The 26,615-nt window shown below is 37.4% G+C and overlaps 1 protein-coding gene across 1 annotated transcript; it reads right to left on the bottom strand.

Moving 5' to 3' along the window:
* Positions 1–10,037: 10,037 nt before the first annotated feature.
* Positions 10,038–12,672, bottom strand: LOC141617312 (uncharacterized). The gene is made up of 4 exons (XM_074434495.1): positions 11,761–12,672; positions 11,304–11,389; positions 10,750–11,061; positions 10,038–10,662 (listed from the first exon to the last, which is right to left on the bottom strand). The coding sequence occupies exons 1-4, from the start codon at positions 12,670–12,672 to the stop codon at positions 10,038–10,040; spliced, it is 1,935 nt and encodes a 644-aa protein (XP_074290596.1).
* Between the last annotated feature and the right edge of the window lie 13,943 nt (positions 12,673–26,615).

Here is a 26,615-nt window from a genome sequence, read left to right as displayed (position 1 = left end):
TTTGGTCCCTTGAACTTCGGTCTTGGCACGCATTTCAAGGCAACAATTTCTTTAATGGATCGCCTTCTCGAGTGGCACCGTCTTCAAGGTACCCCGGAATAAATAAATTACATAATAAATTACATAATTTCCTATTATACATTTGTAATTAAAATAAAAATAAATCTATTAAATTACAAAACGGTGATACGAGATCACAATAATTACAACCGAATCGATATTCCCATACATTTCGGGTAATACCAATTAAAACTAAGGCCATACTAAGTAAAATTACATAATTCAAAAAATACATAAAAATTAAAATATGACAATAATAACTAAAATGCAGCATTATAATATGTATGAACATGCCCAATTTTATGCTAAATCGCCTTTAAGGAGCCAATATCGTATATTAATCGGTTTTTACGGATTTGCGTGATTTAACCTTTTAAAATCACAATAATTACATAAATTCATATTTATGTACAAGTTAATTACCCTAACCATCTTAGGACTCAAAAGTATTCTCCACTAACATTTGACAATAATTAACTTATATTTCTTAATATTGTTCATAAATGGACTCAAAATACAAAATTGTGCCATAAACTTCAAATTAAATCATAAAAATTTCAAATAATTTCAAAATTTGAAATTTAAACCCATGAACATTCTGGAAAAATACCATGACATTCATAATGTTCAAAACATAGGTTAAAAAGTTCGAAAATTTATCGAGAAAAACAATGTTGCGGTTTATCGAATTTATCAATTATAACCATAAAAATATGAGAAAAAATATTTTTATCAACTTTTAACTTTTAGATCTGAAACATATGATAAAATGCAACATGTGACGTTTTTCCTTAGTCATGAAGTATGTTTTAGCATTTTTTACTAATTAAAGTCACTATTTATGTGATTTTTCATCAAAATTTCATAAATCATGCATAAAGACTTCATTATAGCCAAATATTTTACACACATCTTGTAAAATTTCATGTGATAACATACTAAATTTCCATGACCAGATTCGAAATATAACTCATATTAACCTATTTTCCCATTTAAATACGATTTTAACTTGAAAAATCCATATTTCGAGCATAACAACTCATTTTATTACGAAACTTTACAGGCCATCAGTAGATAATATATGTAAAAACATATCAAAAAACCACTGGAAAAAACGAAGTTTAGCTATTTTTAGTCCAAAAATGACATTTTTACATCAAAATCACATTTTAATGCCATTATTATATAAAATGAACAATAAAATCCATAAATTAAACCAAAATATCCTAAAACATTTTAGGACCAGAAACTTAAACATGCATAATAAATTTCGTGATATTTCATAATAAACACAAATTTATAAGTTTTGTTTGTTAATCATATAACTCGGAAAAACAATAACCGATTTGCATGCAAACAACCTAAGGCTCATGATACCACTTGTTAGAAAACATTAATCTCATTAATTTGCATATTCATATATGAATCACTTTATTTAGTCATAAAATAAATTCTAGATCTTATGCATGCAAACATAAATAGAAGTAAAGAAGAAATCGTTTTCCTTACTATGTGATTTCGGTTTTATGGGCACCAACAAGAACTCCTTCTTGTTAGTTCTTGAGCTTTCCAACAATGGATGAACAAGATTAAAGTTTAGAATCTCTCCCAAAAGCATATACCCAAGGAAACTTCTTAATAACTAATATTATTTTGTACTAGAAATAATATAAGTCTTACTATAAAATTGACACAAAAATTATAGTTTTGCTCTTGAAAAATCGGTTCAAGAGGAAGTGATTATGTGAGTTTATTTCTCTAGAATTTTCACAAATTGTAGAGAGTAGGATAATTTCTTACACTAGAAATTTTTTTGATAATTGTCAAAAAAAAAAAAATTGTAGAGGGAACACTCTCTATTCCCATGGTAAAACCAGTTGGAGGGAGTAGTGTGTCCAATGTATGGGCTAGTTTTTCTACCCAAGAAAAGATAGGCATGCAAGGCTAAGACAATAGGTAATTATTGTGTTTTCCACTTCAAAATAATCAACACATTATCCTAAAACTCCCTCCATTTCGGTACACACACATAAAATGGATGAGTCCATTTTATTTGTGATTTTGTCAATATGTCACATGTGACACATTACATGACATCTTATATATAAAATGTATTTTTAACAATTAAAAATCAACATATTAATAAAATATGTCACTTATAAAAATTAACATAGTAATTCATAATTACTTGTACCAAAAGTGTTTTCGAATTATAAACTACAACATTCTGTATTTATAATAATTTATTCATTCCGTTTCAATTGTTTCCGTAAACAATAATTTCATTTAAGTAATAAAACAATTCGATTACTTAGACCGTGTCTCATTTAATCAAATTACAATAAGATACGTTAACTTTACTCACAAAATCATCCGTCAATTTTAAGTAATTTAATTAACTCGTATCGGCATACGATTAATTAAATAATCAATTAAGATTATTTCCCTATAGGTATGACCTAAGGGGATCAACTGATCACCACCGTCGCACGACAGTAATGTTAAACTCTAGTCAGCCAATCATTACCAATATGTGTTCTTATTATGAGATTTAAACATGTGATCATTATGATCAACAGTTGTGATCGCATTATTGTCGGAGGACACATATTCCAACATTTCATCCACAAAGTGTGAATCAGCATAACTTTCTGGATTTGCTTCCTCAATTGGGGTAGGGACTCCAGGAATCTTTTCAAATCTTTCTTGGAGTTTTTGGATTTCCTGGAGCATAGCCATCATGATTGCTGTGTTGGTTTGATCTGATTGGGTTTCTTCATTTTGGATTTCCTCTGAGTCTGTTTCTTCTCCTTCTTTGGACTTTGGTGGAGTAGGAGTGCCAAAGTTGGAGAAATCAATATTCCTGCTGATTGAAGAGAATGGTGTATCAGGCTGAACTTTCAACTTTGATCCTGAAGTTTTCTCTCTTAGCTTTAGTTTCAGGTTGGATTCTGATTCCTTTAATTTTGCAACTTATGCTTCAGCCTGGGCCATTTTCTGTTTCAGCTGTTCCATTTCCAATAATTGTTGTTGGGCGGCAACCAGTTGTTGTTCAATGCTATTTCCTGTCATTTCTCAAGTTTTTGTGTTATTTGGTTATGGGTTTTGATTATTTTTGAGCTAGATGCCCCACGTTGGGCGCCAATTGTTTTGGTAGGGATTTCACTGAATAGAAGCGTCCTTCCAGGGGAATTAAGGAGGGGTGATCTAACTCAAATAGTTTGCCTGACTAGTATTAGTAAGTAAATAAATAAGTAAAAAGTAAAGAAACAAATATTTTATACTTGGAAAAACCCTGGGAATAAGGGAAAAAACCACGGGCACTAAAACATGAGTGATTGTTACTATGATTTTAGATTGCCTGACAGAGTATTTATGTATCAGGCGTGACAAGCAAAGATATTGCTTAAGAATACAAGGATGAGAGTGGTAGTGAGTGTGTTCCAATGTCCCCTCTGTTTTTTATCTTCTCTTCTATTTACATTAGCCTCCAACGTAGCTTTTTTCCTTCCGTTTAGGGTTTCCTTTTAAATAGGACTCGTGCCCTATTTACAAGGAAATAGTTGATTGACTTCAACAATCTTTCAGCCGTTGCCTTTGACTCTTTCTTCTATCTTTTCCTTTTAAATTGGTCTTCCTTTTTTGTAGCGATTTTACTTATATGTCCTAATTGTTGCCTGATCAGCTTGGACAACGTTTCCCTTGTGCCTGATGTAGTCTCCTCTCAGGCTAGAGTTAGTAATTGCCTGTCTTGTATTTCTCTCCTGCTTGGTGCCTGTCTATATGCTCTTAGTGCCTGATTTTAGGTATTCTTTGCTTGAGCCTTGGCATTGAACATTGCCTGGCCTTTGTCAGGTAAGGCAGGATAATTCTGGGCCCAACAGCAAGCATTAAGGAATTGTGATGGAAGTATGATGCATTTATATTATGATCATGCCCTCAATCAAGGATCAAGATATTACAAGCTATTAAAGTATTATTCAAGCATTCATGAGAAGATGAAGATCATTCAAAGATTAATCAAGCTTGAATAATGAAGAAGCCTACATTCGAAGATCTCCTAAGAAGATTAAAATAGTGTAGGTGATTATCTCGTAATGGTAACATAAGAATGGATTTCTTATGTTAGTAAAGTTATAGCTTCACAGCTATAACATTACTTATGAAAGAGCTCAATGTTATAGCTCTTCTACTATAACATTGAAATGTTAAGCTTATATAACGCACGACTTAAGAAGTTTTCAAATTGTTTTTGAAAAATATTTTTGTCTCTTTTAAATGTTTTAGCAAATATTATTTATTTAATGAGGAAGCCCATATTCATATTGAGTGTGGTTTTATTTTAATCTTATAATTAGTAAGTATGTTGGGTCAACTTATGAGTTGAGTCATATTGCTAATTAGGGTTTCTAATATAGCATACTCTTAAACCCTAAATCTAACCTAATATCAAGCTAGGGTTTTCACGAAAAACAAGGCATATGAGCCATGTTGGTTTCGTGTAAGCCAAGAATAAAAGTTGTTATTGTTAAGATTTTATTCTCTAGAATTATCTTAACATATCTTTTATATTTAACTTGATATGGTTATATATGATAAGAATATTTTGTTATGAAAAATCTTATCATATCTTAAGATTTAAGGAAAAGATAATAGAAGAATAATTGATAAAGTTATCTTTTAAATATTCTCTATTATCTTCTAAGATTTTAAGGATAGAAATAATAAGATATGACTTGTTTACATATCTTATATTTCGGCCATCTAAGGGTTTAAGGAAAATATATTAAGTATATATTTGATTGGATTATCTTATAATTATCCTATATCTTTTCTAAGAGATTGCTTAAATAAAATAACGAAAGTTGTTATGACTTTTCCTTATTGTCATTCGGCACATCTAGGGCATTAAGGAAAGAATATTAGGTAAATATATGATAAGATAATCTATTCACAACTTATATCTTTTCCTAAAATTTTATGGATAAAAATAATAAGATATGATTCTATTTTCAGATCTTATATTTCGGCATCTAGGGTTTCGATGAAACCATGTGCCTTGCTTCCTCTTGTTCTTTAAATACTCTACACTTTGCAACATTAAAAATAAGACCTTTGAGCATAATTTTGATTTTATTTTAAAAGCAAAAACCGTGTTTTACAAGCAAAACCGTTTTGTTATTCTGAAAAGGTCGTGCGTCTTATATACTTGTGCATTCATTCTTCTGTTATCGTTATAAGATAATAGTGCTTAATTGATTTCTTACTCGTTCATTAATGTGAACTTTTAGAAGAATTATTAGTACTTTCTTATTAGCGTAAGTTAGTCACTCGAGTATTTAGCGATACTCATTTGAGTTACAACTAGGGTTAGTTTTACGAGTTGGGTTAGTAAATTTGTAATCCGTATAAAGGTACTAAATTCATTAATCGAGAATAATGGACGTAGGTTTCGATTTGTGAAACTGAACCACTTCAAAAATCCGTGTGTCTCTCTTTCTCTTTCGTTTATTTGCATTGTTTTGAATCGTTAATTAATTGATTAGTTAAAGTTTAATCAATAAACTTTAAATAATTATTATACACGTGTAATCGAAAAAGTAGGTTAAAGGTTTTAATCCTCAATTCACCCCCCCCCCCCCCTCTCTTGTGTATTTCGGATCGATAGACTCTTCAATTGGTATCAGAGCCTCGTGCTCTTGATTGCCTAACCGCAAAGAGGTTGATCAGTCTATCTTTATATATCTTATCGTTTTATATTCCGTTGCCTATCACGTGATAAATGAATTTTAAATACCTCAAGTGTCCCATTTTTTATGGGAAGAATTATGGTTTATGGAAGAACATGATGACTCACTATGTGAAGGGTCATGATTGGGAGTGATGGAGGATTATCCAAAATGGACCGCATAAAATTTTTGTTGCATCCGCTGAAGGCACTACCTATGAGAAAAAGGAAGAGGATTACATCGAGGCTGACTACAAGAAGGCCGAAAAGAATTCTAAAGCAATAAGCCTATTGCAAAACGGCATGACTACTCCATAATTCGATCGCTTCTCTTCGTGCTTAACGACCAAGGAAATATGGGACGGCCTTGAATTAGCTTATGAAGGTACTTCCAATGTTAGGAAACACCGTATAGATCTGTTAATGCATAAATATGAGCTATTCAATATGGAACAAAACGAGTCCTTGGATAGTATGTCCGCATGTTTTTCAAGCATCATAAACGAATTGAAAAACCTAGGAAGAAAGTTTAACACCGAGGACATTGCAAGAAAGGTTCTTAGGAGCCTGACTAAAAAGTGGCGTGCCAAGGTCACATCAATGGAGGAAACGAGAGATCTTGAGAACCTGTCCTATCAAGAACTGATTGGTGCCCTCATGGCCCATGAAATAACTCTAAATGCTGATGAAGATGAACCAAGTAGAGGTAAAAATATGGCCTTGAAAAGCGAAGATGTTAACTCCGACATAGAAGATGAGACAGTCTTGTTTGCACGACGTTTTAAAAATAGAATATTTCGAAACAAACAAACAAAATATTCTTCTAACAACAACAAGTCCTTTAACAAGAAATCAACATAATCAAAATCATCATTTTCTAACAGAGGTTACTTCAAGTGTGGAGAATCTGATCAGATGATCAAGGATTGTCCAACATGGGAGAAAATTAAAGACAAGGCAAAACGCGAGAAGACAAAGAAGGAGTTCAAACAAGTAATGATGGCTTCGTGTTGGGGAGATCTTAACTCAGAATATGATGAAGGATCTGAAGATGACGAAGTAGCTAATCTTTATCTCAGCAGCATCTGTCTTGACCTAATCTCTGACATCGACGATGACAGCACGATTTCTCATTCAAATTACTGCTTTCTAGGAGAATCAGATGAAGATGACGATGATGAGGTTTGTTATCTTGAACTCAAAAAACGTGTTAAGAAATTATCTAAGAATGCCCTAATTGAATTTTTTGAGCAATCCCTCGACAAATGTCATGAACAGGATATGGAACTAAAGGATCTAAAAGAACAGATTCTTGATATTGCTGAGGAGAATCATATTCTAAAGGCAAAAGCTAAGAAGTTGAAATCTAAAGTTACAGCTGATAAAGCTACAACATTAGATACTACTAATGCTGAAAAGAAGGAATTAGAGTCCAAAGTTATAGCTAATGAAGTTATAACTTCAGATCCAAGGCTTAATTTTAAGCACCTTCAAGCCAATATTATAGCTAGTGAAGTTATAACTTTAGAACTTAGAAAAGCCAAAGAACTTTTAGAGACTAAAATCACATCTGATGAAGCAGTGATATTAGACCAAAAGAATGAAATCGATTCTCTTACAAAGCAATTAAAAGAATCTAAAACTGACATAATCAATGTTAAGAAACAACACTCGGATGTTGTATTTATTCTTAACAAAAGGTTCAAAGACTTTCGTGAAAATTTCAAGAAGGATAATGACGTAGATCACATGAAAGGTCTTGAAGAGATTAAAACCCTAAAGGATTTACTCCTACACGCAAGAAAGGTCCATGACAAGTGGGAAGGTATCACAAAAGTCCTAAACTTCCTAACCGAACAATCTGATAATAATCTGAAGATGGTGTTAGGACATGAGTGCTACAGCCGTAGAGATCACTCTAAATACAAATCAATACCTTCTGATCACGATTTCAGAAAAAGAAAATATGCTGATCTTCCTGAATATCTGATTTGCAATTATTGTGGTCATACGGATCACATCCAAGACAATTGTGTCAAACGAGCACATGATATACGGAAAAATACCGATTTTGCTAAAACGGTTGACACAACAGTCGAGAATGATAAATCCCCCATAGATGAACCTAACGAAGAAAGGAATAATAACTTTCTTTGGCTCTACGACATGGCATTTGATTACACCAAAATGCCTAGTACTTCACAAATTCCTTGTCAACCCAAACAAAGAAAACCTAAACATAAGGAGATCAGATATGTGAGACCCAGGGAATCCCCTAGACCTAGAACTCCTCCTAAACAAAACTACCCAAAGTTTAGAAACACGACTGTTAGACAAGTTTGGGTACGAAATGATTTAGTATATAGCGTAACTAACCATAAAGGACCCAACTTAGCTTGGGTACCTAAAAACTGTATCTAATCCTTTTACAGGTGATGGTAAAAGAAAATAATAAATGGTATCTTGACACTGGATGCTCAAGACACATTACTGGAGATAAGAATTTGTTTCTTTCACTTAAACCTTTCAATGGAGGAAAGGTGACTTTTGGGGATAATAAGAAGGGTAAAGTGATTGGTGTGGGCAAAGTTGGAATTTCTAAATCACGCGCAATCAGTGATGTTTATCTAGTGGATGGTCTCAAGCATAATCTACTTAACATATCTCAACTATGCGACAAAGGTAACAAGGTCGTTTTTCATACAGATGTTTGTCGCATTATAATTGAAGGTACAAGTAATATATTCTTGAAGGTCATAGGAAAAGGAATGTGTATATGGTAGATTTAAATGTTGTGCCTACTAATTCTTTTTCGTGCATGAAAGTTAAACTTGATGATCCTTGTTTGTGGCACAAGCGTTTTGGTCACATTAGCTCACCTATTTAGACTTGGTTGAAGGAATACCTAAAATAAGGTTCGATTAAGATAAGATGTGTGACACTTGTGCTCGATGCAAACATGTGTGTAATACCCGTCCTTTTAGGGACCCGTTGACCGACGTTGACTGACCTTAGACACTGATCTTGACCTTGGAAAACTTTACGGGCGGTGTCTTGTGACGATGTGAGCTGTGGTTTGTGTGGGACTCGATCTAGCTGAGGCTACTCGATCGAGTAGCTTTGGAGCTCGATCGAGTAGGGGTCACTCGATCGAGTAAGTGAGTTACTCGATCGAGTAACGAGTTTTCAGCGGGGAATTATAAATCGATAATCGTGAAACCCCAAATCATTTCCGCACCTTCTTCCTAAACCTAGATGTCGTCACCTCCCTTCTCCTTCACCATAATCTTTTGGTTGGACGTGGGATCACTGCGGTTCGCTAAAGGTAGGTCTGCCTACTCAGTAATGGTTATTCTCTAGAGAGTGTTGATGTTGTTTGGTTGGTTTAGTGTCAATATTCATGATTGGTTATGGTAGTTGGTTGGATTTGTGTTGTTTTGATAATCATTGTTATGGTACAGCTGATTGTGATTGTTTGTCTATGGTTCTCGAGGTGCGTCCTCGGCTGAGTGGAGTCACTTGCGGGAGTGGCTTGACGCCCGTAGTTTGCCCTCCGTGGAACCCGACGCGGGAGGGGATGTGCACATTAATGGACATGGGTTTATCGCTCGGATAGATGAGCAGGGCTTAGGTGGGAACGGCTGCAGTCCCCCACTGGCAGGGCTGGTCTAGTGGACAGTTGGTGATGGTAGTTGGTTGGAGGAGTTATGGTGTGTGTGTGTGTTGTTGGGCTTGTGTTGTGTCTGTTTTATATGTTTGCTTCCTCAGTTGCCGACCTTGTGTGGTTTGTTTTGTTGTTTGTTTCTGTTGTGTCTGCCGTGATCCACTATGGTGAGCAGTCAGTCTTAGAAGGTTGTGGTTTGGACCATAGCTGGGTGCTTGGCGGGATGAGTCTCACGAGTCACGACAGAAGTAGTTCACGTAGCTGATAGTGGTTTTGAGTTGTATCTTTTATATCGTTTTTTTTTTTAAATATAATGAGGCTCTTCTTTAACTACATAAGATTAGCCTGGTGGAGCCAGTCTATATCAGATACATTCACTTTCAAGTTCTCTCTACCTCTGATCCTAGTCTTCACTTCCTGGACCATCTCCTCTGCAACCCATTCTGGACGCATCACCATCCTTTCAACTCTACACTGATTCCTCTAAAACCAGACCTTATATATTGCTCCAAGTACTAGAGCTGCTTGAACACCCTGTTGGACTTTAAACCCTCCCCTAGTAGCACACCAAGTAATGATATTAGTCTATGGCAGCTGGCAACCGGTTAGCTTCTGAATTGCCTTAATCATCCTTCTGCTATACTGACAGTCAAAGAACATATGGGCCATATTCTCCTCTACCTGTCCACAAAGGAGACACTTATCTTCCACCTGCAAACCATACTGAATAAGCTTATCATGAGTGTTTAATGCTCCCTGAGCCACTAGCCACCCCAGAAATTGTTGTTTTGGTACAACCCATACATTCCATATCACCTTATGCCATGGTATAGTAGGTCTGCTATCCATGAGCCACTCATAGCACCCTGTGGGAGTATACCCAGCTGGTTGAACTACCCACTTTCCATCCATAAACCCATGAACTATGTCCTGCTTAACACTACATATCCTCCTCCATACCCAGCTTGAGCTAGCAGGAGGTATGTAGTCCATCCAATCCTTCCCTTTGAGATGATTATGGTGTACCCGGTGTACCCATATGGTATCCTTTTTCTCAGCAACCCATGCTACCAGTCTTCCAACCATAGCCTTATTCCACACCCCTAGATCTCTTAGTCCTAGTCCTCCCTCCTCTTTTGGTCTGCATATCCTATCCCAAGCTACCAGGGGCACCCTTCTATACTCAGTTCCATTGTCCCATAAGAAACTCCTGCATGTAGCTTCAATTGCTTTAATTATGCCTTTGGGTAACACAAACATAGAAGCCCAATAAGAATGTAAAGAAGTGAGCACTCACTTCATTAATACCAATCTCCCTGCATATGAAAATTTTCTTGCAGCATAACTGTGTATCCTATAGCATATCTTCTCAACCAGGCAAGCACAGTCCACTTTTTTGAGTCTAGTGGTCTGTATAGGCATTCCCAGATATTTAAAAGGCAAGACACCCTCTGAAAACCCAGAAACCCTGAGTATATCCTGTTTAATATTATCTGGCACCCCTCTAAAATAAGCATTAGACTTGGTGGCACTGATATTCAGTCTAGATGTTTTAGAAAAGGTAGAGAATGATTGTAGCAGCAACATCATGTACTTGGCATCCCCTTTACTGAACATGAGCACATCATCAGCAAACATGACACATGCCAATTTTTGTTTTTTACACATAGGATGGTACTGGAAATCATGTTTAGCTGCCGCATATTTCAAGGTTCTCGTCAAATATTCCATGCAAAGAGTGAAAATAAGAGGGAAAGAGGGTCTCCTTGTCTAAGTCCCCTTTTGCCTTGAAAGTACCCAAACATTTCACCATTAATGGTCAAGGATAAAGTAGGAGTAGTAATACATTACATTACCATAGTCTGGAATTCAATACGGAATTTGCGCATGCTCAGCAGTTGCTCTACAAAAGACCATTCCACTGTATCATATGCTTTCTGCAAATCAATTTTGAATAGGCATCTGGCAGAAGCATTTGGTCGTTCATACAGCCTAATTAAGTCCTGGCATATTAGTATATTCTCCTGTATGCTTCTACTCTGGATGAAAGCTCCCTAATTTTGATCCACTAAATATGGTAATACCTCAGCTAACCTGGCACACATAAGCTTTGAGATTACCTTCTATATCACATTACAGCAGACAATGGGACGAAACTGGGTGACATTATGTGGCCTATCACATTTAGGAATCAGAGTAAGATTTATGGCATTAATTTGATTCAGCAGTCTTCTCTGTTGGAAAAAATTCTGGACAGCAGCAATCACCTCTCCCCCAATCTCCCCCCAAGCATCCTTAAAGAATTTACTTGTGTAACCATCTGGTCCAGGAGACTTGATATCAGGTATACTAAACATAGCCTCCCTAACTTCCTCTCCACTGATTGGTCTAAGAAGACTAGCACAGTCCTCAGGACTGCAACATGGTCCATGCTTGATGATACTCCTATGAACTCTCTTAGTAGTGTAACTTGTTCCAAGGAGCTGCCTATAATACCCCAAGAAGGCTGATTAATCTGCTCAGGAGTATCACAGACAGTCCCATTGGTATCCTCCACCCTGAGAACCTTATTCCCATGCTTCTGTGCCCTTAGCAAACAATGGAAAAATGCACTATTTGAATCTCCCTCTTTAATCCATCTATGCTTAGCTTTTTGAGATAAAAAGCTATCTCTGGCCACACTAAGTTCTTTAAGTTGCTGCACAGCTTCATACTCATTCCTTCTCAGTTGCATATCAGTTGGATCCCTCCCAAGCTGAGCTTCGTATTCCTCCACCTGTCTTTTCTTAACACTTGCAGCAGTTTGAATGTCATTATACCTCTTCCTATTCAACTGTCTTAGAACAGACTTCAATGATTCCAATTTCTTCACCAACCTGAACATTGGAGTACCAGTCACAGGTTTATGCCAGCTGCTTCTCACCAGAGGGATAAACTCTTTAGCTCTTCCCCACATGTTAAAATATTTGAAGCTTCTTCTTCCCTTCACATGCTTTGAACTGCTCACAATACATGGGGTGTGATCATACAATCCCTCAGGCTGAAACTGAGCAAAAAGATCAGGCAAGTGATCACACCAAGCTTTGTTGACCAAAACTCTATCCAACCTGCTGTAAATTCTCTCCTCAGGTTTTTGCTTGTTATTCCAAGTGAACAAGGATCCAGTTGCCACAATATCAATCACTCCACAATCTGTTACACAGTCCCTGAAAGGTTCCATCTCAGAAGAAGGGACATTATCGTTAGTTTTGTTAATCGCTTGTAATATAACTTAAACGTTCTTTTATCGACATTTAATTATTTCCGTCCTCGGGCAACCGAGATGGTAACGCCCTTATATGCTGGGGAAGGTCTTGTTAAGGCTCCTTCGTATATGGGGGTGTTACAATGTGAGATCATCGTTCAAGCCTAAAAGAGTGGTAAGCACGAATCAAGCCTTGGAATTGATACACATGGACTTGTGTGGTCCCATGATGGTAAGAAGTAGAGGAGGATCCAGGTATGTCTTTGTCCTCGTAGATGACTACTCAAGGTATGTATGGCCTATCTTTCTTCATTCAAAAGATGAGACTTTTGATGAATTCATTTGTCTTATGAAACTTGTTCAAAATTTTTATAAGACTAACCTTGTCTCTATTCGTACGGATCATGGCACCGAATTTGATAATCAAGCATTTATAGAATATTGTAGAGTTAATGGTGTAGGACATAACTTTTCTGCACCACGAACTCCTCAACAAAATGGTGAGGTCGAGCATATGAATAGAACACTAGAAGATATGGCTCGTATAATGCTCTTGTGTAGTGGTCTACCTCGTAATTTCTGGGCTGAAGCCATTAGTACTTCATGTTATATTCATAATTGTGCTATGATAAGACCTATCCTTAAGAAAACCCCTTTATGAACTTCTAAGAGGTCGTAAACCTAACGTTGTTTTGGGAGTAAGTGTTTTGTTCATAACAATGGCAAAAATAGGTTAAGTAAGTTCGACCCTAGGAGTGATGAGGCTATTTTTATAGGATATTCGGATCATAGAAAAGCTTATAAGGTCTTCAATAAAAGAACACTTTGCATTGAAGAAAGTATTCATGTTATTTTTGATGAAGATAACATGTTCGATAATCCCTTACAGGATGAGGAAGAAGATATGGATGAACCTAATTTTAATCTTTCCAGAGATGATCCACCAGAATTGAAAACAGAGGACAATCAGATTGAAGGAATAAATGATGAGCTTGATCATTCTTTAAAAGACAAAAAGAAGAAAACTAAAGTTATAGTTGATGATACTATAACATTGTCTCAAGATAAGGATTCCCAATCCAATGTTACAGATGATGTTACTATAACATTGAATCCAAATCAAGGTAATGAGTCCGAAGTTATACCCGACTCTAATACAACACCAGGATTGGATTCAGGGGGAACTTCCTTAAATTCTTAGCCGAATGAAGTTGGATCAAGTTCAAATAATGAAGAACCAAGTACTTCAACAAAATGGAAATATAAAAGTTCACATCCAATGGATAACATTCTTGGCAACCTTCAGAGAGGTGTTCAAACATGAAGGTCCTTGAATAACGTTTACTCTTTCTATTCATTTCTCTCAACGATCGAACCAACGAATATCAAGGAAGCTCTCGCAGAATCAGATTGGATTATAACTATGCAAGAAGAGCTTCAACAATTCGAACGGAACAAAGTTTGGCACTTAGTTCCTAGACCCAAAGATTGATCTGTAATTGGAACCAGATGGATATTTAGAAATAAATTAGATGATGTTGGGGTCATAGTTCGAAATAAGGCTAGATTGGTGGTACATGGCTATAATCAACAAGAAGGAATAGATTATGATGAGACCTTTGCACCCGTTGCTCGTCTTGAAGCTCTTAGACTTCTGATAGCATTCGCAGCTTATAAAGGAATAAAACGTTTCCAAATGGATGTCAAGACAGCGTTTCTAAATAGATATCTACAAGAAGAAGTCTTCATAGAACAACCTCCTGGATTTAAGGATAGCAAATTTGAAGACCATGTCTTTAAATTAGACAAGGCCTTGTATGGATTGAAACAAGCACCTAGGGCTTGGTATGACAGATTATCGAAATTTCTACTTGACAGTGGAGTTAAGAGAGGGTCTGTGGATAAAACCTTATTCCTAAAATCCGAGGATTCTGACCTTTTGGTTGTTCAAATCTACGTCGACGATATTATTTTTGGATCAACCAACCGCAATTTGTGCAAGTATTTTTCGGAGTTGATGACTTCCGAATTTGAGATGAGCATGATGGAGAATTGAAATTCTTTCTAGGTGTGAAAATTCAACAAACTGAGGAAGGCATCAAAATTCATCAACAGAAATATATTAAGGAATTAATTCGAAAATTTGGAATGGAAAATTCCCATGTTATGTCTACTCCAATGGTCGCAGACAAGAAATTAACTTTAGATGAAGACGGTAAGTCAGTTGATGAAACAACTTACCGAGGAATGATTGGGTCATTGCTATATTTAAATGCAAGTAGACCAGATATCATGTTCAGTGTATGCGTTTGTGCGAGATGTCAATCATCTTCCAAAGAATCGCATATGACGGCCGTAAATAGAATTTTAAGATATCTTATTGGCACGGCCAAACTTTATCTGTGGTATCCGATGGAATGCAATTTTGATCTTGTCGGATATTCAGATGCCGATTACGCAGGATGCTCCCTAGACAGGAGAAGTACGTTAGGTGTTGCCACGTTTGTTGGACCTTGCATTATCACATGGGGTTCAAAGAAGCAGAATTCAGTTGCCCTTTCAACAGCAGAAGCCGAATATATTACAGCAGGACTGGTATATACTCAATTATTATGGCTTAAGCAACAGTTATATGATTATGGTGTTAACGTAGGTTGTATTCCTATTTTATGCGATACTACGAGTGCTATTATAATTTCCAAAAACCCCGAACAGCACTTGCGTACTAAGCACATTGAAATTAGACACCATTTTATACGTGACCATGTTGAAAAAGGGAATATAAAACTCGAATTTTGAAGTACTGAGAAACAATGGGCAGACATTTTGACAAAACCTTTAGCTAGAGGACGTTTTGAGACTTTACGGTAGGAAATTGGTTTAATCGGTGGCACCTAAACTATCATAATTATTTCCTAACCGTATGACTGACTAGTTAAGACGAGATTGTCCGTATTTTCCGATGCAAGTACATTCTTATAGAAAATTTTATTATTTTATGAGAATATTCCGTTCACTAATCTGTTATATTTTGTGTTGTATACAAACCATATCTTTCATTACTTGTACATTCTAAGGTTTAGAGCTTCATAAACCAATGACATTCATGATTGGTTTCATTTAGGATGTGAGTAGTACTCCTTACATGGCATGTAACATCAAACTACATAAGCATGAAATTTGTCTCTTATTGCTTGTATACACAAGGTTTGTGGTGGTGACACATGTGGAGAGGCGACCCTTCCTTTACGTTTTACCTACTAACCTCACGTTAGCCAAATTTGTCTTGTTTTTACCTATTTATTCAACTACATTCCATATGGCCTATCCTTGTCAAGCTAGTCTTGTTGGTATATTTCGAAGTCTTGTTGTGGTCAATTTTGTTAGTGTTGTGATGCATATTGGAAGGAAGGAAGAAAAAGGTGGACTAAAAAAAATGAAAAAAAAAGGAGAAAAATGATATTATAAAATATGGAAAAACAGAATTCTCTTATTACTCCTATTCTTATTTATTTCCATATTACTTAAGAAGAATTACTTGTTGTTGTGAGTGAGTTTGTGCCATACTTGGCATGGTGCATCATCTTTAATGTTGTGTTGGAAAGTGGAATATGGTTATTTTTGGTTGTGATCGGTGCTGGCTTGGCTTTTACCTCGACATATCCAAATTATTTTGCCCCTTGTTACCCAATTACCTCTTCTCACATTCATATGTAAGTCCTTGGCATGTGTCTTGGACTTTGCTTGGTTGGAGTGTATATGTACGGTAGCTAGAGCTATCTATCACATTAGATTGCATGCATGCTTCTGTTGGTCGTAGTTAGTTGAATGACTATTTTCCTTCTCTCCTACAAAATCTATACTCAACTTGGTTTGTATTACACACTTTATATGTAGGGCTTGCTTATGTTGAAGTCGTTCTTGTAGGAAATCATATTTTACATATCATATATTTTAGATTAAAGTTTTAGTCATAAAAACTTAAGGATCTTATGAATGCAAAACAAAACAAGAGTTAAAGGAAAACCGGTTCCTTACGATGGATATTTCGGCTATTAGGGCACTAGTAAGGTCTCCTTCCTTACTTAGTTCTTGAGCTTTCCTTATGGATGAACAAGATTCAAGTTAGAATCTCTCCTCAAGGATTGTACCAAGAAAACCTCCTTAATACAAATATTAATTTGATTTCTAGAATTAATATTTGTTCCCTTAAAATTATTACTAATATTATAAGTATACTACTTCTAGTATTTAAGAAATAATATTAGTGATTTTGTGAGATTTTTATCTTTTGTTCAACAACAAGAGGTAGAGAGATAAAATTGTATTCAAGTGAATGAATAATATATGAATGAAATTAAGAAGAGAAAAACTCTTCTCTTCCTCTAGAGTGGCCGGCTAGGTGCACAAGGGAAGAGTGCCCAATATATTTTCTAGTTGCTCTTCACAAGAGACTAGCCATAATAGTCTATAATTAGTAGGTAATGATTATGTTACCCACTAATTAAAATAATCAAAGCACAAATCCTCCATCCTCTTCTATTTACACGGTTTACATGTGTAATGTGGATCCATTTTAACTTTGTCAATTTTGTTAATATGTATTGTGTGACATATTGGACATGTTACTAGACATGTGGTTTAAATAATGCATTTTTAACACATTAAAAATCATTATATAAATAAAATAAATCACATACAAAATTAACTAGTAATTCACAATTACTATTACTTAAAATGGGTCATATAATTATAAATCACAACTACTTGTATTTATAATAATCAATTCATTCTTATTTCAATTGTTTTATAAATAATAAATAAACCTTAAGTAATAAAACAATTTAATTACTTAGAACGAATCTTAGATAATCGAATTACAATAAGATACGTATAATTACTCACAAAATTATTTGTTCAATTTTAAGGAATTAATTAACTTGTATCATTGTACAGTTAATTAATTAGTCAATTAAGAATGTTTCCCTAGAGGTATGACCTTAAGGGATCAACTAATCGCCACCGTCACACGACAGTAATGTCAAACTCTAGTCAGCCAATCATTACCGATTAATGTGGATCAGTTGACAATAAAAATGTTGCATTCCCCTATGTATTCTTAATATGAGATTTAAACATGTGATCGCATTATTGTCGAGGACACACACTCCAACAATCTCCCACTTGTCCGCGACAAGTGTGCGTCACCAATTCTCTTGTCCTATTACTATCTCCAACTCAATGCAAAGTGTCTTGCAGGTCGTACTTGCATTTGATCATATCGTGAGTGGTTTCCTCGATCTGGAGAACAACTATCTGACCGGAGTTATCTGTTATAGATACCTTCCGAGCGTGGCCACGCAATTCCTGTTCATTACTCCTTGAGTGGCCTTGAGATATAAGATAACCCTGACAGGGATGGACAATTCCTATTGCACTCTTCCCTTCGATTAGCCACAGCTCATCATGACCCAAAACATGCCCATTAGACCCCAATTACGAAGGTCGCCGAACATAAATCAAAGTCATTCTAAAACTGTGCCATCTTAGGCGAACAGTCATTAGTCAAAGAATTGACTCATAAGAATACCATAGTAGCTCTTGCCACGACCAGGCTATAAAAATTGCCAGAACTCTATAAGCGGTCATAGGTCCGACAGAGTGTCCCTCACAGTTTGTCTATGTGATTGACTAGTCATCTCTTATGACTATATGGTACTTGAACTTGCCATCAATCGTATCACACTCTAGTTGCTTCGAGATGTCACCTCATATAAGTAACTAGGGACGAACACTATGTTGATCCAGTTCACTTTAATGGGGTTCAATATTGTCTCAACAATCCCGTTTGGATTCAACAAAGTACAAGATGAGTTAATAATAACTCAAACAATAAATGTGATTATCACACATGAGTAGTTAATACCATATTGCTACTCCATGTCTTATAATCATGAGTGCACTTATGCACTTGTGTAACGCAATAAAATTTTAGCTTGTGAACATACCAAGTGTCCAAGTGTTCAAACTCTTCCGAATTGCGATTTCCTTCAACCTCATGTTATCCCTCATAGCATGAATTTTTACTAAGTACATGTCTAGACTTCATACTAGACATAGGTTCTAAGCTTAAAAGAAGCTATTAGTGTTATCACATAACTTGTGATGTGGGTTTCGGTAGACAACACTACTTATAGTTTTTAACGTCCACCACTTAATCACAACGCACTTAGGTTCATTTCGTAGAAATTTGCAATGGATGACAATAGAATACTCTTTTCTGGTCTTGTACTCCTTATGTCAATAATTTGCCTTGGATTTTCATGAATCCAAATGAGTTTGGAAACTTGAGTTTGTGTAACTTCTTAACACACAACTTATTTCTCTTCCAAACTATAGAACAGATCATTAGTTCTCCTAGAGAATTCATGACGGTTCCTTAAGGTTTACCAATAACTCTCATACGGGTAGACTTGTTATTGACTTATCATGATCCAAGCATTTAATTTATCTAGGACATATGCATAATGGTATACATGATTGAACTAATGTCGGAAACATTAGTAATCATATTCATGTAGACAATAGTTCTTAGGTTCAAGTGAATAATCATAGCTCTATGATAATTCAAATTTCATCAATATGAACAACCTACTTAACTGATTGTATTAAGAAGGATCATCATCATCATAAAATACTTATCCAAGTGTCAATCCAACATCCCATGTTATAATAGTTATGCTTAATGTCAAATTTCATCCAGAATTGAAAACTTATTTGCACGTCATTTTTCAATGAGTAATAAGTCATACGATTCATGAAGGATGATCGCTCCCACTGAACTTCATGTCTAAACATGACAGTCATTTGCTCCCACTCAAGTCCATGTGTACACATGTTTCTCCATGGAAATATTACACAATGGAATGTTCATTGCTTTTCTAAGTATTAATCAAAACCATATATGTCATTCACATATCACTTTCAAAATACCTATTTAGGAACTGGCTTTGATACTTTACTTACTTTCATAATGAATAGCAATGTTTTGAATCCTTAGCTTAGTTAACAATTAACTTAGTTCTGTAGACATCGACATGCCAATCTATGCAACTCTTAATCATAAACTTCTATTCACTTTGAATTGGTCTCAACAATCCAAAATAAATCCATTTAATTGCATAGATATCATTTTAGTTTCATAAGGCTCTTAAGTAAAATGTCGAATTTTAAGATCTCTTGTAACTTCATAGATCATAATCTAAATTTCAAAAGAACGCCTTCTTTTGATGTCCTCATATAGTTTCCTTAAGAACATATTCTTTTGGTCTCCTCGAGTAGTATCCTCAAGAACATCTTCTTTTGGTCTCCTCGCGTAGTATCCTCAAGAACTCTTTTGGTCTCCTTGCGCAGTATCTACCTTCTCAAGGCTTGTGGCTAAAATACTCCCACTCTATCTTTAGAAAAATATCCTATTTCTCCAAAGATAGCTTTCGAGCCACAAATAATGATGGTTAAGGAGAAAAAAATAAATCATATATCTACTTAATAGTGATTTAGTCGAGACATTTTGAAAGGATAACTTAGACAAGACGATATGAGTTGGATAGGTGAATCAAATGAGGTTGGTAATGTTCCCATGTATGAGTTCAACAACTCAATCTTAACTTCATAACTGATCTTTCATAAGTAAGTCGTGACTTTTAGTCACTATAACATAAGGAGAATCGAATTCATAGCTTATGGACATATAATGACGTGATCATTACAATCGTCTATATAATCAATTTAAGTTGATGATTTTATGTTTCTAGATGGATGATAAATTTTAGAACATCTAATACGATAAAGTAAGTGACTTGGGTTGCAAACCAAGTCACCAAAATCCAAAATACAACCATTGTTTTAGGAAATAGCAAATTCCCAAGTCGAACAAGGAAATTGAAAATAGTTCTAAAATTCCAAAATACAACACAAAATAAAGACAAAATAAAGCCAAGCTCCCATTGATCTAGCACCATGGACGGCTACATCTAGCTTCCCTTAAGATCTTCTAGGCTTGCTTTTCTTTTCCCTTGTCCTTGCTCGAATGCCCTAATTACAATAAAAAGGGAATTATCACAACTTGTATCACAATAGCAAAGTTGAGATCGAAACATAAAAAGATAGGGATAATTAAATTACCTACTGGAATAACCTTTCCAGCTTTGATGTCGCCTAGGTACTTAGGACAATTCCTCTTCCAATGCCCAATGCCATTACAATAGTGGAATTTGTCCCCGGACGGGGCATCCTTCTTGGGCTTAGAGGAGCTAGCTTCACAAGCTTTTCCCTTGTTCTTAAAGGGGGTTGGCTTCTTCCCCTTTGTGTAACACCCCCATATCCAGAGGAGCCTTAACTAGGCCTTCCTTAGCATATAAGGGCGTTACCACCTCGGTTACCCGAGGGAAGTAGTTATCAAACGTCAATCAAAGAACTATTAAGATTTATTACAAGTGATTCAAACCAAAATACAATACAAGGTACAACTCAAAGACTACTCGCTATGACCACCATATCTCGTGAGGACTCATCCCTGCCCGGACTCCAGCTATCCACAACATCAACACCTGCTAAGACCGACTGCTCACCATAAGGGATCACGGCAGACACATAACAAACAAACAACCAAACAAGGTCAGTACTGAGATAAGACAAGACAACGGCAACTACAATCAACAACACGAACAATGACAACAGTCCCAACCATAATCACAATAATCCAACCAAACCATCATCGATCCGTCCACTGGACCAGCCCGCGATGGGGGACCGCAGCCGTTCCCACCTAAGCCCCGCTCATCATACGAGCGATAACCCTGTCCCATTAACGTGCACATCCCCTTCCGTGGCGGGTTCCACGAAGGGCGAAACTAGGGCGTGAAGCCACTCCCGCAAGTGACCCCACTCAGCCGAGAACGCATCTCGAGAACATCAACAACAACCACAACCATCACGATACAACAATTATAGCGACAACCAAACACAACACGCCCACAATATTCGACACACTAGACCATCTACGTAAACCGAGTAGGCGAACCTACCTTTACGCATCCGCAACCAATCCATGCCGACAAACAAAGTATCCAACGCACAAGACAAGCAAAGCCTATTACCATCATGCAAATATCTATTACTACAAGCAAAACCCTAACTATAGAAACAAAGGCACGGATGATGAATATGACATACCTATTAGGGGAAAACTCAAAGAAAAGACCGCTACCCGACTCAAGAGACGCTCTCCTAAGGCTCAAGAATCTTCAAAAGGCATCCATGGAGGTTTTGAGGTGAAGGGAAGGGAAAGGGGCGACTGAAGGATAGGAAGAAAGTGGCGGAAGTGGTTTGCGGATTTAACAAAACGCGATATAAAACCCTCGCTGAAAACGCGGTACTCGATCGAGTACCCAACCTACTCGATCGAGTGGCCCCCTACTCGATCGAGTACCCTAGCTACTCGATCGAGTAGCCTCTACTCTATCGAGTACCACTCTCAACACGCAGCCCAAACAAGTTTTGGCACACTTTCCTAAGACTACTTCCACTCCCAAGGTCGGCCAACATCGGTCAAAGGGTCCCTAAAAGGCGGGTATTACAGTCTTCCCCCTTAAAAAGAACTTCGTCCCCCGAAGTTCACCTCACCTAACTCCCGCTGGGACTCGGGAACAACACCTCACTCATCCTCCCGCTCAACCCACTACTCCCCGGAAACACCACCCCCTCCATGTCATCATCATCACCGTCTATACCTATCTCTAAAGACTTTTACTACTATCATGCAAGCACTATTACCGTTAACCGTTACTCTATATACCTAGGAAACATCAAGCTCGTCATGCGAATCACCATCCACGATCACCCGACATACGGTACCGATATACAGTATCGACTATCAAACTATCGATCAGGACATGTCTCACATTAATTATCATATGGTACAACCAACGCCACCATGTTACTTGGCAACGTGATTCGAGCACGATTTATCACACTATAACTATTTTTCATGACCGTCTCTTGAAACATACAACCCCTTCACTTTAAATAACTAAAGTAATTTGTTATATCTCAGAAATTTTTGTAACTAAAGTAAAACATAATACCAACAACATTGTAAACAAGCAAAGCATTATTCACAAACAGCCTTTTTATTTCGCGACATTACTCTTCCCCTCTAAAAAGGAACTTCGTCCCCGAAGTTCACCACCCAAATGTCAACGCGTATTGTATCTTAACATTAAAGGAAACCATATTATTTGTTGTGGACATTACTCCCTAACTACATACTTGTTAATTTAAAAATCATACGCAAGTCACCGGAATAACTAGTTACCGTTGACAACACACGTTAAAATGATATGCACAAATATAGGTGGAGTTACAACTCCGATAAGTAGATCGTAATGAGGCGTATGCAATATTAAAGTAACAAGAAAATGATTACCGCTTCACTAATCGTGACAACTATGCTTATAAAAGTTCAACCACAACTTGCAACATATGAATTAACGGTTTAAAGGTGTTACTACGCACTCACAACTACTTTAAACATTAAACTCGCAAAATAAAAACAGTTGAACATTTTTAATTTCCAAAAACCCCCTGTAATGTGCTACTCGATCGAGTAACTAGCGGTACTCGATCGAGTGCCATGCTACTCGATCGAGTGTCTTGGCTACTCGATCGAGTAGCCCGAGATCGAATGTCTCCTTTCTTCCTTTCCCAGCTTACTCGATAGAGTGTGGGGTACTCTGTCCGAGTACCTGCAGTCAAGTACTTTTCATAACCCGTCGTAAACCAACATATAACACATGATTGTCACATAAATTGAGTCGGGATGATGCCCCGACTCTCAATAATCCTGCAAAAGGTTAGAGTAGCAATTCCGGCCTTATGGCCAATCATACAAATCCGACTAAGTCTCAATAATAAAAGGAAATAACTACCAAAGTCTAACAACCATATCACCATCTAACATCAACTACTATCAACAAAGATAAAGACGAGGAGTATCACTCCTCCTGCTGCTGCTGCTGCTGCTCGAACATCACCTCATCATCACCTCCACCACCTCCGCCATGCCCGCACCGATGAACCCACTCCCGCATCACCTCCTCTCCCGCTCCCGGCCTACGTACCATGGGGTCAAGCCACCGTAAGGGAAGGACTGAGGTGCCCCCCATGTCGACTGATCCACCCCGTAGGAATGGAAAACCCCTGTGTAGTCCCCGACTCCGCTCCACCACACCGGATGTGGTCCCTCTGTCCCTATCCCCTGCGCGTAGGCCATCTCATGCATGTTCCGGAGTGTCAAAGTAGATGACACTCTCTCCGCCAGATAACTGGATCGCGTCTCCGGGGTGTCGAGGTAAGGGTAGCATGGAAAAGGCTCGCCGCCGTGGTGCTGCAGTGTGACCTAGTCTCTGAGGCCCTCTCTCTCACTCGACGGGGTCCCCTCACCACTCTAGGCCTCTCCGCCGCCTGAACTCCCGCATTCTCACCCTTCGTCGGCTCCGGCATCTCCGTGAGAATGGCATCGTCGATGAGATAGGTCTGCACCGGCGGGTACGTCCTCATCCTCCTCCTCCTCATCATCGGAGTCCACCGTCACTACTGTCGGCTCCAAGGGCTCCGTGGGTGGGAGGTGCTCGGGAGCTGGAATTTTCATCCAAATCATCCCATGCACCCTCCATGCTAGGCTGCCGTCAGCCAAGGTCCTCAACCATTTCAGGTCGAGGTAGTATTCACGATCCATGGTAGGCACTGAGGTAGCTAGAGGCACGTACGCCGGAGAAGCCTCAAAGGAGGTTAGCTTTTCAGCTAACCGAGTGGCAATGGCACCACAACTCAGTGCACGGGAAGAGGAAGAAGCCATCAAGGCGAGAGCAGCACAAACCATAGAAGGAGCATTAAAGACCACTTTCCTGGCCCGCTCCGGGTTGAGGTACGACATCAAGAGTAAGACTTCATGGTTGTTCAATTTACTGATATCCTTACGGTCATAGAGGAGGTTCGAGAGAGAACGGAGAAAGACTCTCAAGGTAATATGTTTGAACATCATTAATCAAAGATGTTTGCTAGAGGTGGGAGCTTGCTTCCCATCAAGCAAGGCATTAGGCGCGGACGCCGCACTCACCGGGATGTCGGTAAAGGAGTCCTTGGGAGGCTTGGCCAACCCAAGGTGAGAGGCAAACAGTCCATAGTCAACAGAAACTGGTATTCATCAATCTAAACTGATGACAACGACCCGCTGGGTCATAGTTAAAAGAGCTCATGAACTCCAAGGTAAGAAAAGGGTAAGTATGCTTCCTCAGCCTATACAAACCCGTAAAACCCAAGGTCTCGAATATGTGACGGACATCCGTCTCTATCTCTAACTCCTCTAATACACTGGTGTCTATACACTTTGTAGGTCTCTATTTGCGTTTTTGTAAGGCTACAAAACGCTCCCTTTGCTTAAAGTCAACAAAAACAACGTAGGGTATTCGGGATCATGGGGTACCACCGCCCACTTCCTTCCCCTAACTCAGGTGGGTTACCCCTCCCTCGTTTGCTTTGGCGTAGTCCAAGGTTCGATCTCGGCATCCGCTTAAGGCATATGGTCAAACAATTTGTATAAAACATGTAGGCATATATTCATACGATTTGAGTTCTATATACTTAGCAAGTTCACTAACTCATCAACTAGTCCCATATTTGAAGCACATAATTCATGCCATTAAACTTAGATGCTAAGCTAGGTACACACATTTCATCAATAGTTCCCTCAATTTTAACATATAGTCTCAGTTTGTAGCCACTTATAAACCGCAATTATGAACATTTGGCATGTGAACACATATTCTCAGCAATTCGAACATCCTAGCATGCTTCTAAAGGTTGTTCCGTTTACATTGCTAATTTCATGTTACTAATCCAAGAGAAAGACTAATTTATGGCGTATCATCATCACTTTCATGTTATGTTCAACAACTCAACTAAAATTTGCAGGCGGTCTTTACAGCTGTGAAAATTTGGGGCATATGTTCATCAGTCGTCGATTCCATTAGCATAATGAAGTTCAACTCATGCTTATATGTCAATTACAACATCAATTCTTCAATTATAAATCACGAATTTCCACTTAAGGCACTTTTAAGACGGAGTTTTAAGGCAACTTTCTAAGGTAAAATCACCAAAAATCTATCCCCCAACATGATATAAACAATACTTAAGGCTCAATTCTTCCATCTAATCATTGTAAAACAACCAAAAATCGATTTCAATTTTGGAAACCCTAGAAATTTCGGGTTCAATTTTGCAATTTGTAATCTAATTTACAGCAATTAATCACCAACAAACATGGAAAGAAGGCATGTGAGTCATGTTTCAACAATTAAAAGCACCAAATTGATCATTATAATCGAAAATTTCAGATTATTACACTATTTTAACACATTCAAAGTAACAAATCACATAAATTAAGAAGAATAACATACCTTGATTGATTAGTAAGGTAAAGAAACGAATTAAACAAGAAAAATCAACCCCAAGAATCACTACTAACCCAAGAGAAAGAGAGGATTTGAGAGGGAATAAGGGATTTGAGAGTGATTTAGGATGGGTGTGTCGAAATATAGAGGAATAAGAAGAAGAAATAGAAAGATGGAGGGTTTTAAGAAAACCCGTAGGAATTACTGCACAGTAACCTACTCGATCGAGTGCCTGGGGTACTCGATCGAGTACCACCCTACTCGATCGAGTAGGGGCTAAATCGTCAAGTGTCTGCAGGAAATTTTCCAAATCCCGACGTTATCGCCCCCTAACTAGATCGAGTGAGGTCTACTCGGTCAAGTAAGCACTCGCACTCGGTCAAGTATAGTTAAGTACTCGATCAT

The sequence above is a fragment of the Silene latifolia genome, chromosome X (genome assembly GCF_048544455.1).
Source record: "Silene latifolia isolate original U9 population chromosome X, ASM4854445v1, whole genome shotgun sequence".
Taxonomy (NCBI): Eukaryota; Viridiplantae; Streptophyta; class Magnoliopsida; order Caryophyllales; family Caryophyllaceae; genus Silene; species Silene latifolia.
This window is presented reverse-complemented; position numbering and strand designations above follow the sequence as displayed.